The sequence below is a fragment of the Cuculus canorus genome, chromosome 30, assembly GCF_017976375.1.
Source record: "Cuculus canorus isolate bCucCan1 chromosome 30, bCucCan1.pri, whole genome shotgun sequence".
Classification (NCBI taxonomy): Eukaryota; Metazoa; Chordata; class Aves; order Cuculiformes; family Cuculidae; genus Cuculus; species Cuculus canorus.
The window spans coordinates 542581-558172 of NC_071430.1; the positions used below are offsets into that span (position 1 = coordinate 542581).

Consider the following 15592-nt stretch of genomic DNA (forward strand, 5'->3'; position numbering starts at 1 on the left):
CCACCTTCCAAAGCCAAAAAGAACCCACCAGGAGGGTTTCAAACTCACCAGGAGGGGAAAAAAGGAGACGGTTTGACCCCGATTCGCTCCGGGTCGGCACCCAAAAGAGACCCAAGGGCTCACCCCAAGGTCCAAAGCCAAAAAGAACCCACTGGGAAGGTTTCAAACTCATCAGGAGGGGAAAAAGGAGACGGTTTGACCCCGATTCGCTCCGTGCCGGCACCCAAAAGAGACCCAAATGCTCTCCATGAAGTTCCAAAGCCAAAAAGAACCCACCAGGATGGTTTCAAACTCATCAGGAGGGGAAAAAGGAGATGATTTTGCTCAGCACCACCTTCCAAAGCCAAAAAGAACCCACTGGGATGGCTTCAAACTCATCAGGAGGGGAAAAAGGAGACGGTTTTACCCCAATTCGCTCCGTGTCGGCACCCAAAAGAGACCCAAGGGCTCACCCCAAGGTCCAAAGCCAAAAAGAACCCACTGGGAAGGTTTCAAACTCATCAGGAGGGGAAAAAAGGAGACGGTTTTGCTCACCACCACCTTCCAAAGCCAAAAAGAACCCACCAGGAGGGTTTCAAGCTCATCAGGAGGCAAAAAGAGGACACGTTTTTACCCCAATTCGCTCCGTACCAGCACACTAAAAAGCCCCCAGGGCTCACCACGAAGTTCCAAAGCTGAAAAGAACCCACTGGGAAGGTTTCAAACTCATCAGGAGGGGAAAAAGGAGACGGTTTTGCTCACCATCACCTTCCAAAGCCAAAAAGAACCCACCAGGAGGGTTTCAAACTCATCAGGAGGGGAGAAAGGAGATGGTTTGACCCCGATTCGCTCCGTGCCGGCACCCAAGGGTTCACCATCACGTTCCAAAGCCAAAAAGAACCCACCGGGAAGGTTTCAAACTCATCAGGAGGGGGGAAAAAAGGAGACGGTATTTGCTCACCACCACGTTCCGAAGGTGCTCGCCGGGCTCTGCCGCTTCCAGAGTGGGACCGGGAGTGCGGAAACCCTTCCCCCAGCCCCTCGCCCAAAGCCATGCAAAGACAGCGCCCAAACAGGACAATTTAAATGCTAAACCGGTTTAAGTGGAGCCAATCTGCGTCCTGGGAGCGACGAAGAGGCCTTTCCGGGAGCCAAACGCCTCCAGCAATGGGCGACCCTGGACCGGGCTCCTCTGCCCTTTATTCCCCTCCCTGGGAGGGCACAACCGCAGCCAACGGTGACCGTTTCGCCCCCTTCGTGCCACTTTTACCCACTCGGCGCCAGTTTCGTCCCCTTCGGCACCAGTTTTGCCCTCCCGGGGGACACTTTTACCCCCTTTGGCATCACTTTTGCCCTCCCGGGGGACACTTTTGCCCCTTCGGCGCCGCTTTTGCCCTCCTCAGGGCCAGGTTTCGCACTCCAACGCTGCTTTCGCCCCCTCCAACGCCGCTTTGACCCCCTCCAACGCTGCTTTGGCCCCCTCCAACGCCGCTTTGGCCCCCTCCAACGCCGCTTTGGCCCCCTCCAACGCCGCTTTGACCCCCTCCAACGCCGCTTTGACCCCCTCCAACGCCGCTTTGACCTCATCCAACGCCGCTCTGACCCCCTCCAACGCCGCTTTGACCCCCTCCAACGCCACTTTCGCCCCTTTGATATCACTTTGACCCCCTCTGACGTCGCTTTCGCCCCTTTGATATCGCTTTGACCCCCTCCGATGCCGCTTTCGCCCCTTTGATATCGCTTTGACCCCCTCCGATGCCGCTTTCGCCCCTTTGATATCGCTTTGACCTCCTCCAAAGCCGCTTTCGCCCCTTTGATATCGCTTTGACCCCCTCCGATGCCGCTTTCGCCCCTTTGATATCGCTTTGACCCCCTCCGATGCCGCTTTCGCCCCTTTGATGCCACTTTCGCCCCCTCCGACGCCGCTTTCGCCCCCTTCATCGCTGCTTTCGCCCCCTCGATATCACTTTCACCCCCTCCAACACCACTTTCGCCCCCTCCGACGCCGCTTTCGCCCCCTTCATCGCTGCTTTCGCCCCCTCGATATCACTTTCACCCCCTCCAACACCACTTTTGCCCCCTCCGATGCCGCTTTTGTCCCCTCCGACGCCGCTTTCGCCCCGTTCGTGCCAGTTTTACCCTCTCAGCACCACTTTCACCCCCTTCGGCACCAGTTTTGCTCTCCCGGGGGCCACTTTTACCCCCTTTGGCATCACTTTTGCCCTCCCGGGGGACACTTTTACCCCCTTTGGCATCACTTTTGCCCTCCCGGGGGACACTTTTACCCCCTTTGGCATCACTTTTGCCCTCCCGGGGGACACTTTTACCCCCTTTGGCGCCGCTTTTGCCCTCCTCAGGGCCAGGTTTCGCACTCCAACGCCGCTTTGACCCCCTCCAACGCCGCTTTGACCCCCTCCAACGCCGCTTTGACCCCATCCAATGCCGCTTTGACCCCATCCAACGCCGCTTTGACCCCCTCCAACGCCGCTTTCGCCCCTTTGATATCGCTTTGACCCCCTCTGACGTCGCTTTCGCCCCTTTGATATCGCTTTGACCCCCTCCGATGCCGCTTTCGCCCCTTTGATATCGCTTTGACCCCCTCCTACGCCACTTTCGCCCCTTTGATATCGCTTTGACCCCCTTCAACGCCGCTTTCACCCCCTCGATATTGCTTTCACCCCCTCCAACACCACTTTCGCCCCCTCTTATGCCGCTTTCGTCCCCTCCGACGCCGCTTTCGCCCCCTTCGTGCCAGTTTTACCCTCTCAGCGCCACTTTCACCCCCTTCGGCACCAGTTTTGCCCTCCTGGGGGCCACTTCTGCCCCCTTTGGCGTCACTTTTGCCCTCCCAGGGGACACTTTTGCCCCGTCGGCACTGCTTTTGCCCTCCTCGGGGTCACTTTCGTCCCCCTCAGCACCAGGTTTCGCACTCCTGAGTGCCAGTTTTACCCTACTCGGTGCCAGATTCACCCTCTCAGGCACCGCTTTTGCCCTGACGCCGCTTCCAAACCCTCCGACGCTGCTTTCGCCCCTTTGATATCGCTTTGACCCCCTCCAACGCCGCTTTTGCCCCCTGGGACGCTGCTTTCACCCCTTCACTGCTGCTTTTGCCCCCTCCGACACCGCTTTCGCCCCTTCGATGCCACTTCCACCCCCTTCGACGCGGCTTTCACCCCCTCCACCACTGCTTTCACCCCATCCAATGCCGCTTTCAGCCCTCCGACGCCGCTTTCGCCCCTTTGATATGGCTTTGACCCCCTCCAATGCCACTTTCGCCCCCTGCAACGCCGCTTTCACCCCCTTCACTGCTGCTTTTGCCCCTTTGATGCCAATTTTACCCCCTCCAACGCCGCTTTCGCCCCTTTGATGCCACTTTCGCCCCCTCCGATGCCGCTTTCATCGCCTCGATATCACTTTCGCCCCCTCCAACACCACTTTTGCCCCTTTGATGCCACTTTTGCCCCCTCCGACACCTCTTTCGCCCCATCCAATGCCGCTTTCACCCCCTCGTTATCACTTTCGCCCCCTTCACTGCTACTTTTGCCCCTTTGATGCCACTTTTACCCCCACCGATACTGCTTTCGCCCCCTTCAACGCCACTTTCGACCCTTTAATGCCGCTTTTGCCCCTTTGAATCTACTTTGGTCACCTCCAACACCTCTTTTGCCCCATTCAATGCCGTTTCCGCCCCCTCCGACACTGCTTTCGCCCCTTCGACGCCGCTTTCACCCCCGGGGACGCCGCTTTCGCCCCCACCAACACCACTTCTGCCCCCTTCGCTACCGCTTTCGCCCCTCCGACGCTGCTTTTGACCCTCCGACGCCGCTTTCGACACCTTTGATGCAGCTTTTGCCCCCTTCGACGCCACTTTCGCCCCCTCCAACGCCACTTTCACTCAGAAGGTCTCCACACACGCTTAGAACCAGGTAGATTCCATCCTCCACGTGGTTTCTCCTCCATCCTCCACGTGGTTTCTCCTTCCTCAAGGACAGAGCAGAGCCACATTTAGGAGGACGGCGCCAATCCTTCCCTCTTTCCCGGGTCACAACCAAGCTCAGAAGGCCCAACGCTCTCCACGCACACCTGAACCGGTCGCGTTCCATCCTCCATGTGGTTTCTCCTCCACGTGGTTCCTCCTCCATCCTCCCAATGGTCTTCCCTCCATCCTCCATGTGGTCTCTCCTTCCTCAAGGCCAGAGCAGAGCCACAATTAGGAGGACAGCACCAATTCTTCCCTCTTTCCCAGGTCACAACCAAGCTCAGAAGGCCCAACACACTCCACACACGCTTGAACCGGGCAGATTCCATCTTCTACGTGGTTTCTCCTCCATCCTCCACGTGGTTTCTCCTTCCTCATAGGACAGAGCAGAGCCACATTTAGGAGGACGGCGCCAATCCTTCCCTCTTTCCCGGGTCACAACCAACCTCAGAAGGTCCCACACTCTCCACACACGTTTGAACAAGCTCCATCTTGTCCTTCCTCTACGTGGTTTCTCCTTCCTCACGGGACAGAGTAAGAGCCACAACCAGGAGAGCGGTGCCAATCTTTACCCCTTTCCCAGGTCACAACCAAGCTCACGGGATCCAACGTGCTCCATGCAAACTTGAACCAGGCAGGTTCCACCCTCCCATGTGGTTTCCCCTCCATCCTCCACGTGGTTTCTCCTCCATCCTCCACATGGTTTCTCCTCCATCCTCCACGTGGTTTCTCCTCCATCCTCCACGTGGTTTCTCTTTCCTCGCAGAACAAAGCGGAGCCGCAATTAGGAGGACGGCGCCAATCCTTCTCTCTTTCCCAGGTCACAACCAAGCTCAGAAGGTCCCACACACTCCACACACGCTTGAACCGGGCAGGTTCCATCCTCCACGTGGTTTCTCCTTCCTCAAGGACAGAGCAGAACCACAATTAGGAGGACAGCATCAATTCTTTCCTCTTTTCCAGGTCACAACCAAGCTCAGAAGGTCCAACGCTCTCCACGCACACCTGAACCGGGCGCGTTCCATCCTCCACACGGTTTCTCCTCCACGTGGTTCCTCCTCCATCCTCCAAACGGTTTCTCCTCCATCCTCCACGTGGTTTCTCCTTCCTCATAGGACAGAGCAGAGCCACAACGTGGGAGGACGGCGCAAATCATTCCCCCTTTCCCAGGTCACAACCAAGCTCAGAAGGTCCCACACGCTCCACACACACTTGAACCAGGCAGGTTCCATCCTCCACATGGTTCCTCCTCCATCCTCCCAATGGTCTTCCCTCCATCCTCCATGTGGTCTCTCCTTCCTCAAGGCCAGAGCAGAGCCGCAATTAGGAGGACGGCACCAATCCTTCTCTCTTTCCCGGGTCACAACCAAGCTCAGAAGGTCCAACGCTGAACCGGGCGCGTTCCATCCTCCACGTGGTTTCTCCTCCACGTGGTTCCTCCTCCATCCTCCACGTGGTCTCTCCTTCCTCACGGCCAGAGCAGAGCCGCAATCCGGAGGCCGGTGCCGACCTTTCCCCCTTTCCGCTCCCACACCAATCGCGCAGGATCCGACGCCCTCGCGCCAATCGTTGCTTCAGCGCCAAACTGATCCACAAAGCAATCGGAAGCGGAGCGAGCGCTCCGGATTTCCTACAACCATCGAATCACCACGTTGGGAAAGACGCCGGAGGTCATCGAGGCCAACCATTGCGGAGGGATCTGGGCCGGATCCAAAGAGCTCCTGGGGTTGAAGCCGGATGATTTCCTTCGGCCGCGTCCCTTCCCTGGTGTTAACGACCTCGTTTAGCCAAAAAGCAGCTTTTTCGCCCCATTCTGGAGGTGGAAGGAGCAAAGACCACATCCTCGATGGAGCTCTTCCGTTTCCGCTCCACCAACCCCACGCCAAAGGCGTTTTGGTGGGATGTGAAGCTCTGCCGGCGCCGAGATCCTCATGGAATTCCGCCGCGCGGTTATCGGTGGCGTTGATGGCAACAGTTCCCATCAAGGAGGGAATCCGGCATCCGAGTAGCGCCGGGATGAAGGGAAAGCTGCTCCGCGCGGCACCGCTCCCACCATCCAACTGCTCGGGAAGAGAAACCACAGCCGGCGCTACGCCAAACCTCGCCGCCGGCAACGCCGATTACCGGCACCTCCTCGCGGCTCCCAGCGCGGCGCGGGATGGAGACGAAAAGCTCCCGGTGGAGATGCGGAGGTCACCCGGTGGCAAAGGGCCACGAACCAACCGGTTAACGACTTGGGGTGAGGTTCTACCAACGGCAACCGCTGAGCGCGGCGGAGAGGAACCGGCGCGGCAGCGGCGGAGGGGAAGCGGCGCAGCGGGGCCGGATCCATCCCATCCCTCCGGTGGAGTTGGGGGATCCCAAATCCAGTGCCGAGCGGCACCGAGTGACCCCCCCGGTTCCCAAAGAGCCCCCAAAATCTCTGGGACCCCCCAAAGCCACCTCTGAACCCCCATCTGGTGCCCTGCGACCCCCAACAGACCCCTGGGGGGGTCCCCTCCTGTCACCTCAGGCCCGGGGGGACCCCAGTGTCACCTGGGGGTCACGCCAGACCCTGGGTGTGTCCCTCTGTGTCACCTCTGACCCTTTGTCCCCCCATGTCACCTCTGACCCTTTGTACCCCTCCGTGTCACCTCTGACCCTTTGTACCCCTCCGTGTCACCTCTGACCCTTTGTCCCCTCTGGTGTCACCTCTGACCTCATGTCCCCCCGTGTCACCTCTGACCCTTTGTCCCCCCCGTGTCCCCTCTGACCCCTTTGTCCCCCCCCATGTCCCCTCTGACCCTTTGTCCCCCCCGTGTCACCTCTGACCCCGCGTCCCCTCCGGTGTCACCTCTGACCTTTGTCCCCCCATGTGTCACCTCTGACCCTCCCCTCCCGGTACAGGTGTCCCCCCCGGTACCGGCTCCGTTCCCATCCCCTCTCCCGGTGCAGGTGTCCCCCCGGTACCGGCTCCGTTCCCATCCCCCCTCCCGGTACAGGTGTCCCCCCGGTACCGGCTCCGTTCCCATCCCCCCTCCCGGTACAGGTGTCCCCCCCCGGTACCGGCTCCGTTCCCATCCCCCCTCCCGGTACAGGTGTCCCCCCCGGTACCGGCTCCGTTCCCATCCCCCCTCCCGGTACAGGTGTCCCCCCCGGTACCGGCTCCGTTCCCATCCCCCCTCCCGGTACAGGTGTCCCCCCCGGTACCGGCTCCGTTCCCATCCCCCCTCCCGGTACAGGTGTCCCCCCGGTACCGGCTCCGTTCCCATCCCCCCTCCCGGTGCAGGTGTCCCCCCCCTCCCCGGTGTCGTTCCCACTCGCGGTACCGGTAACTTCCTGCCCCATCCTCGGTACCGGGCACTCCCCCCCCATTCCCGGTCCCTCCTTCCCCCTCCCGTTACGGGTCCCCCCCCCCCTCAGTCCCCGGTCCCCCCCCCGGTGTCCCCCTCGGCCTCATTCCCGGTCACTCACCCCCTGATTCCGTTCCCGGTCCCTTCTTGCCCCCTCTCGGTCCCCCATTCCCGGTTCCCCGGTCTCGTTCTCCACTACCGGTCACTCACTCACCGCCCCCACCCCCCCTCCGGTCCCGTCCCCGGTCCCGGTCTCCCCCCCCGGTCCCTCACTCCCCCCGTTCCCGGTCTCCCTCCCGGTCCCTCACTCCCCCCTCCGGTCCCGGGCCCTCCCTCTCCCTCCCGTTCCCGGTCTCTCCCCCCCCCGGTCCCAGTCTCCCCCCGGTTCCTCACTCCACACGTCGGTCCCGTTCCCGGTCTCACCCCCCGGTCTCTCACTCACCCCTCGTTCCCTCACTCCCCCCCGGTCCCATTCCCGGTCTCTCCCCTCCCGGTTCCTCACTCCCCCTTCCCATGTCCCGGTCCCTCACTCCCCCCCGGTCCCGGTCCCGGTCCCTCATTCCTCCCCCGCTCCCTCACTCTCCCCCCCCGGTCCCGTTCCCGGTCTCCCCCCCCGGTCCCGGTCCCTCATTCCCCCCCTGGTCCCTCTCTCACCCCCCCCCGGTCCCGGTCCCTCACTGCCCCCCCGGTCCCTCACTGCCCCCCCCCGGTCCCTCACTCTCCCCCCCCCGGTCCCGGTGCCTCACTGCCCCCCCCGGTCCCTCACTGCCCCCCCCCATCCCGGTCCCTCACTCTCCCCCCCCCCGGTCCCTCACTGCCCCCCCCGGTCCCGGTCCCTCACTCTCCACCCCCCGGGTCCCGGTCCCTCACTGCCCCCCCGGTTCCTCACTGCCCCCCCGTCCCCTCACACTTCCCCCCCCGGTCCCGGTCCCTGTCCCTCACTCACCCCTCCCCCGGTCCCGTTTCCCCCCCCGGTCCCTCTCTCTCCCCCCCCCGGTCCCGGTGCCTCACTGCCCCCCCCGGTCCCGTTTCCCCCCCGGGTCCCGTTTCCCCCCCCCGGTCCCGTTTCCCCCCCCCGGTCCCTCACTCTCCACCCCCGGTCCCTCACTGCCCCGCCGTCCCCTCACACTTCCCCCCCCGGTCCCGGTCCCGGTCCCGGACTCACCCCCGGGCTGCTCCGCTCCCCCCGGGCTCCTCCTCAGCGCCTCCTCCCGCCCGACTGCGGCTGCGGCTGCGGCCTCCCGCTGCTCCTCCTCGCCGAGGCCATGGTCCCTTTAAATCCCCGCGCGGGGCCCCGACCGCTCCCGCCGCCGCCGCCGCCGCCTCCGGCTCGGCTCGGGCCGCTCCCCCGCCTCCCTCCCGCCGGCGGGGCCTGAACACGTCACGGCGGGCGCGACCGGCTCTTCGACGACATCTTGAAGGTGTTGAACGAGGTCCCGGGGTCGCTTCGGCCGCTTCTGTCGTTGTTGTCGCCGCCGCCGCCATCTTGGATCCCGCGCTCGCGCGCTCCCGCCCTCCCGCCCCGCCGGAGCGGCCGCCGCCGCCGCCGCCCCTGCGCCTTCTGGCGTCGCGCGGAGGGTGACGTCAGCGTCGCGACGGAGGCGCCATCTTGGGTGTGGCGCGAAGGGTTGGCAAGGGGGGAAGAGGCGCGGCGACCTGGGGAGAGGCGCGGGGGTGACGTCATCAACGAGAGACGGCGGCGCCGCGCAGCCATCTTGGGAGGGTGTGGGGGGGGTTCTAAACGGGGTCCTATGGCCCTGCGCTCCCCCGGGTGACACCGGGGAGGGGACCTCGTGTCCCCATGGCTGTGACATCCCCAAAGGGTCCCCATGGAGGGGACCTGAGTGTCCCCATGGCCTCATCATCCTCAAAGTGTCCCCATGGCCCTGTCCCAAAGTGTCCCCATGGCTGTGACGTCCCCAAAGTGTCCCCATGGCCCCATTGTGAGTGTCCCCATGGCTGTGACATCCCCAAAGTGTCCCCATGGCCCCATCCTGAGTGTCCCCATGGCTGTGACATCCCCAAAGGGTCCCCATGGCCCCATCGTGAGTGTCCCCATGGCTGTGACGTCCCCAAAGTGTCCCCATGTCCCCATCCTGAGTGTCCCCATGGCTGTGACGTCCCCACAGTGTCCCCATGGCCCCGTCCTGAGTGTCCCCCTGGCTGTGACGTCCCCAAAGTGTCCCCATGGAGGGGACCTCATGTCCCCATGGCTGTGTCATCCTCAAAGTGTCCCCATGCCCTGTTCCAAAGTGTCCCCATGGCTCTGTCCTCAGTGTCCCCATGTCCCCGCCCTCCCCGAAGTGTCCCCAAGGGTCCCCATGGCTCTGTCACCTCCCCAGGTGGATCATCCCCAGGTCCCCACGGCTCTGCCATCCCCACCACCACCGTGACGGTCCCCACGATGGTGTCCCCGTGGTCCTGTCACCCCTGTCACCACATCGGGTGTTGGGGACACGATGGGACAGAGGACGGAGCCCCGAGAGGTGGCAGGAGACAACCAAGAACCTTGTGGTGGTGACACCGTTTCTTGCCCGGCGAGAGGACAACCCACCAGACCGCGCTCAACCCCCCGTGGGAAGACCCTGGAGATGGGGAGCGCTGTAGGGACGCGTTGGGGACATCAGGACAAGCGGTCACACGCTGGTGGCCGGAGCGTCGTCACCACCTTCATCCCAACCTCGTGTTGGCGGTCGGTGGCCCATCCTGGCGGGGTGGCCCAAAGCTTGGCTGAAGGCACCACGCAGCTCCACCTGCTCCTTCTCCAGCGCCGAGAGCCGTCTCTCCTGTGAGGGAAGGTGGCAGCTCCCACCCGGGTCCCTCGGTCACCTCTGTCACCCATGGGTGCACCCGTGTCGCGGTTCTTTACCAGCTCGCGGCTCTTCTCCTCGCTCTTCTTCAGCCTCTCCAGGTCTTTCTTCCTGGTGTCCTCAGACGCCGCCAACCTGGTTGGGTTGGGGATGAGCGGAGAGACGGGGTGGGGGCGGCACCCACTGGTCTGGGACACCCACTGGTTTGGAGCACCCAATGGTTTGGAGCACCCAATGGTTTGGGACACTTAATGGTTTGGGACTCCCACTGGTTTGGAGCACCCAATGGTTTGAGCACCCACTGCTTTGGGTCACCCACTGTTTTGGGACACCCAATGGTTTGGGACACCCAATGGTTTGGGTCACCCTCTGCTTTGGGTCACTCTCTGCTTTGGGTCACCCAATGGTTTGGGTCACCCAATGGTTTGAGCACCCACTGCTTTGGGTCACCCTCTGCTTTGGGGCACCCAATGGTTTGGGTCACCCTCTGCTTTGGGTCACCCAATGCTTTGGGTCACCCTCTGCTTTGGGGCACCCACTGCTTTGGGTCACCCTCTGCTTTGGGTCACCCAATGGTTTGGGTCACCCTCTGCTTTGGGTCACCCTCTGCTTTGGGTCACTCTCTGCTTTGGGGCACCCAATGGTTTGGGTCACCCTCTGCTTTGGGGCACCCACTGCTTTGGGTCACCCTCTGCTTTGGGGTGCCCTCTGCTTTGGGTCACTCTCTGCTTTGGGTCACCCACTGCTTTGGGTCACTCTCTGCTTTGGGGCACCCAATGGTTTGGGTCACCCACTGCTTTGGGTCACCTTCTGCTTTGGGTCACCCTCTGCTTTGGGTCACCCAATGGTTTGGGTCACCCTCTGCTTTGGGTCACCCACTGCTTTGGGTCACCCTCTGCTTTGGGGCACCCAATGGTTTGGGGCACCCAATGGTTTGGGGCACCCTCTGCTTTGGGTCACCCTCTGCTTTGGGGCACCCAATGGTTTGGGTCACCCAATGGTTTGGGTCACCCCCTGCTTTGGGGCACCCAATGGTTTGGGTCACCCTCTGCTTTGGGGTGCCCTCTGCTTTGGGTCACTCTCTGCTTTGGGTCACCCTCTGCTTTGGGTCACCCACTGCTTTGGGTCACTCTCTGCTTTGGGGCACCCAATGGTTTGGGTCACCCACTGCTTTGGGTCACCTTCTGCTTTGGGTCACCCTCTGCTTTGGGTCACCCAATGGTTTGGGTCACCCTCTGCTTTGGGTCACCCACTGCTTTGGGGCACCCTCTGCTTTGGGGCACCCAATGGTTTGGGGCACCCAATGCTTTGGGGCACCCTCTTCTTTGGGGCACCCTCTGCTTTGGGGCCCCCCCTGCTTTGGGTCACCCCCACCCCGTCGCCCCCACCTGGCTCCCATGTTGTCCACGCGGGCGTTGTTCTCCTCCAGCTGCCGCCGCAGCCGCTGCAGATCCTCCCGGTGCTGCTCCTCCATCTCCCACAGCCGCGTCTCCACCACCCTCAGCTTCTCCCGGTTCTCCGCCGCCTCCTTCCTCACCGCCTCGAGCAGCCGCCGGTGCTGGAGGAGGACGGCGGTCACCGGACCACCGCGGCGCCTTTGGTCGCCACCGACCGCCACGTTACCTTCTCCAACGGGCGAATGGCGTAGAGGTCTCCGTCTTCGGCCACCGCCTCGTCCGCGTAGCGCTGCCACGGCACCGTCGGCTTCCTCGGCAGCGACGCCGACGCCCGCAGCTCCCCGCCACCCTACGGCACCCAAAGAACCCATCAAGGTCTTCCTCGGAGCGCCACGGTGGTGTGGTGGCTTCCGGAGCTCACCTGAGGGATGAAGGACTCCGGGTTGTCCTCGGCCGACGGATCCGGGCGGTGCTCGGCGCGGCTCGGCCCGGGCGGGCGCCGCGCGGCTCTGCTCTGCGCCGGAACGCTCTGCGTGCGATGGACGTTGCGGCGGTCGCGGTTGGGTGGGAGCGCGGGTGGAGATGGTTCTGGGCCGTCTTCACGGGCGCGGCGGATGCTGATGAGGGATTGGCTCTTGAGGAGAGGGTTGAGCTTCTTCAGCTCTCGCGGTGGCACAAAGATGGGTTGGAAGGCGTCGGCTGAGCTGCGAGAGGGCGGGGGGTGACGGCATTGAGGGGCGCCGGCGTGGGGAAAGGCCCAGGAGGACCACAACCAGCCGGGACGCAGCCGGGACCACCCGGAGCCCAAAGCTCCTTTGGACCAGAACCATCTCCTGAAGCCACAGAGGAGCTGAAGAACCTCAACCCAACCAAGACCAGAACCGTCCCTCAAACCCAACCAACACCAGAACCATCCCTCAAACCCAACCAAGACCAGAACCATCCCCCAAACCCAACCAAGATCAGAACCATCCCCCAAACCCAACCAAGATCAGAACCATCCCCCAAACCCAACCAAGACCAGAACCATCCCCCAAACCCAACCAAGATCAGAACCATCCCTCAAACCCAACCAAGATCAGAACCATCCCCCAAACCCAACCAAGATCAGAACCATCCCCCAAACCCAACCAAGATCAGAACCACCCCTCAAACCCAACCAAGATCAGAACCATCCCTCAAACCCAACCAAGACCAGAACCACCCCCCAAACCCAACCAAGACCAGAACCATCCCTCAAACCCAACCAAGATCAGAACCATCCCCAAACCCAACCAAGACCAGAACCACCCCTCAAACCCAACCAAGATCAGAACCATCCCTCAAACCCAACCAAGATCAGAACCATCCCCCAAACCCAACCAAGATCAGAACCATCCCTCAAACCCAACCAAGATCAGAACCATCCCTCAAACCCAACCAAGACCAGAACCATCCCTCAAACCCAACCAAGATCAGAACCATCCCTCAAACCCAACCAAGATCAGAACCATCCCCCAAACCCAACCAAGATCAGAACCATCCCCCAAACCCAACCAAGATCAGAACCATCCCCCAAACCCAACCAAGATCAGAACCATCCCTCAAACCCAACCAAGATCAGAACCATCCCCCAAACCCAACCAAGACCAGAACCATCCCTCAAACCCAACCAAGATCAGAACCATCCCCCAAACCCAACCAAGATCAGAACCATCCCTCAAACCCAACCAAGATCAGAACCATCCCTCAAACCCAACCAAGATCAGAACCATCCCTCAAACCCAACCAAGATCAGAACCATCCCTCAAACCCAACCAAGACCAGAACCACCCCTCAAACCCAACCAAGATCAGAACCATCCCTCAAACCCAACCAAGATCAGAACCATCCCTCAAACCCAACCAAGATCAGAACCATCCCCAAACCCAACCAAGATCAGAACCATCCCTCAAACCCAACCAAGATCAGAACCGTCCCTCAAACCCAACCAAGATCAGAACCATCCCCCAAACCCAACCAAGATCAGAACCATCCCCCAAACCCAACCAAGATCAGAACCACCCCCAAACCCAACCAAGACCAGAACCATCCCTCAAACCCAACCAAGATCAGAACCACCCCCTAAACCCAACCAAGATCAGAACCATCCCTCAAACCCAACCAAGACCAGAACCATCCCCCAAACCCAACCAAGATCAGAACCACCCCCAAACCCAACCAAGACCAGAACCATCCCCCAAACCCAACCAAGACCAGAACCATCCCTCAAACCCAACCAAGACCAGAACCATCCCTCAAACCCAACCAAGATCAGAACCATCCCCTAAACCCAACCAAGACCAGAACCATCCCCCAAACCCAACCAAGACCAGAACCACCCCCAAACCCAACCAAGATCAGAACCACCCCTCAAACCCAACCAAGATCAGAACCATCCCCCAAACCCAACCAAGACCAGAACCATCCCCCAAACCCAACCAAGACCAGAACCATCCCCCAAACCCAACCAAGACCAGAACCATCCCTCAAACCCAACCAAGATCAGAACCATCCCCCAAACCCAACCAAGACCAGAACCACCCCTCAAACCCAACCAAGATCAGAACCATCCCCCAAACCCAACCAAGATCAGAACCATCCCTCAAACCCAACCAAGATCAGAACCATCCCTCAAACCCAACCAAGATCAGAACCATCCCTCAAACCCAACCAAGATCAGAACCATCCCTCAAACCCAACCAAGATCAGAACTGTCCCTCAAACCCAACCAAGATCAGAACTGTCCCTCAAACCCAACCAAGATCAGAACCATCCCTCAAACCCAACCAAGACCAGAACCATCATTCACTCTTGACCCAACCAAGACTGGAGATACCCCAAAGCCATTCCTTCTACTGAGGTTCTCTTGGTCCAACACCTCCCCATCCTCCCGGTGGTACCTTCTCTCCGTGGTGGCGCTGAGCTGGACGGAGACGGGGATGGGGTTCCCCTCCGTGATGGCGGTGAGGATGGTGGGGAGCGGCTCCAGGTCCTCTTGGGTGCTCTGCCAGGAGAAGACCCGGATGTTACGGAGCCGGCGGTGCCGTCCCCGGGGCAGTGGAGAGGCGGAGGTGGCCGGTGGCGCTGGTGGCACCTGCTCCAAACCGGAGAAGATGTCGGCGAGGAGGAGGTGCAGGGTGGCGAGCTCCAGGGCCAGGTCCACGTAGCCATCGTAGGTGACCACGTGGACGCTGCTCTCGGGGTTGGCCACGCGCTGGAGGAAGGCCGTCATGGCGCTCCAGTTGTGCTCCAAGAACTCGTTCATGAAGCCCATGTAGGGCTCTTTCTCCCCAAACCTGGGAACCACGAGGGCTCTTAGCGGGGGCCACACCGGGGCCACCACCACCACCGGCCACCAGCGTGGCCATGAGCCACAGGCCACCACCATGGCCATGAGTCAGGCCACCACCATGGCCACCGGCCACCACCATGGTCATAGGCCACCACCATGGTCATGGGCCACCACCATGGTCATAGGCCACCACCATGAGCCACAGGCCACCACCATGGTCATGGGCCACCACCATGGTCATAGGCCACCATGGCCATGAGCCACAGGCCACCACCATGGCCACAAGACAGGCCACCACCATGGTCATGGGCCACCATCATGGCCACAGGCCACCACCATGGCCATGAGCTGGGCCACCACCATGGCCACAAGACAGGCCACCACCATGGTCATGGGCCACCACCATGGTCATAGGCCACCATGGCCATGAGCCACAGGCCACCACCATGGCCACAAGACAGGCCACTACCATGGCCACAGGCCACCACCATGGTCATAGGCCACCATGGCCTTGAGCCGGGCCACCACCATGGCCACAAGACAGGCCACCACCATGGTCATAGGCCACCGGCCACCACCATAGTCGTGAGCCAGGCCACCACCATGGTCACGGGCCACCACCATGACCATGAGTCGGCCTACCACCATGGCCACAGGCCACCACCATGGTCACCGGCCACCACCATGGCCACGAGCCAGGCCACCACCATGGCCACAGGCCACCACCATGGTCATGAACCAGGCCACCACCATGGTCACAGGCCACCATGGCCATGAATCAG

General features: G+C 61.6%; 2 protein-coding genes across 5 annotated transcripts in view; both read right to left on the bottom strand.

The window, feature by feature from the left end:
• The window catches only part of WIZ (WIZ zinc finger), a 49875-nt gene extending 41082 nt beyond the window's left edge, over positions 1-8793 (bottom strand). For all 4 annotated transcript variants that reach the window (XM_054051774.1, XM_054051773.1, XM_054051775.1 and 1 more), the window contains exon 1: positions 8456-8793. In XM_054051774.1, coding sequence (XP_053907749.1) covers positions 8456-8775 — 320 coding nt within the window. In that variant the 5' untranslated portion in view covers positions 8776-8793. The remainder of the gene's footprint in view (positions 1-8455) is intronic.
• Positions 8794-9032: 239 nt separating this feature from the next.
• Positions 9033-15592, bottom strand: part of RASAL3 (RAS protein activator like 3) — a 32486-nt gene continuing 25926 nt past the window's right edge. The window contains exons 13-19 of the mRNA XM_054051937.1: positions 14613-14814; positions 14419-14522; positions 11919-12201; positions 11724-11846; positions 11489-11658; positions 10160-10235; positions 9033-10076 (exon numbers count right to left, since the gene is read on the bottom strand). Coding sequence (XP_053907912.1) covers positions 9927-10076; positions 10160-10235; positions 11489-11658; positions 11724-11846; positions 11919-12201; positions 14419-14522; positions 14613-14814 — 1108 coding nt within the window. The 3' untranslated portion in view covers positions 9033-9926. The remainder of the gene's footprint in view (positions 10077-10159; positions 10236-11488; positions 11659-11723; positions 11847-11918; positions 12202-14418; positions 14523-14612; positions 14815-15592) is intronic.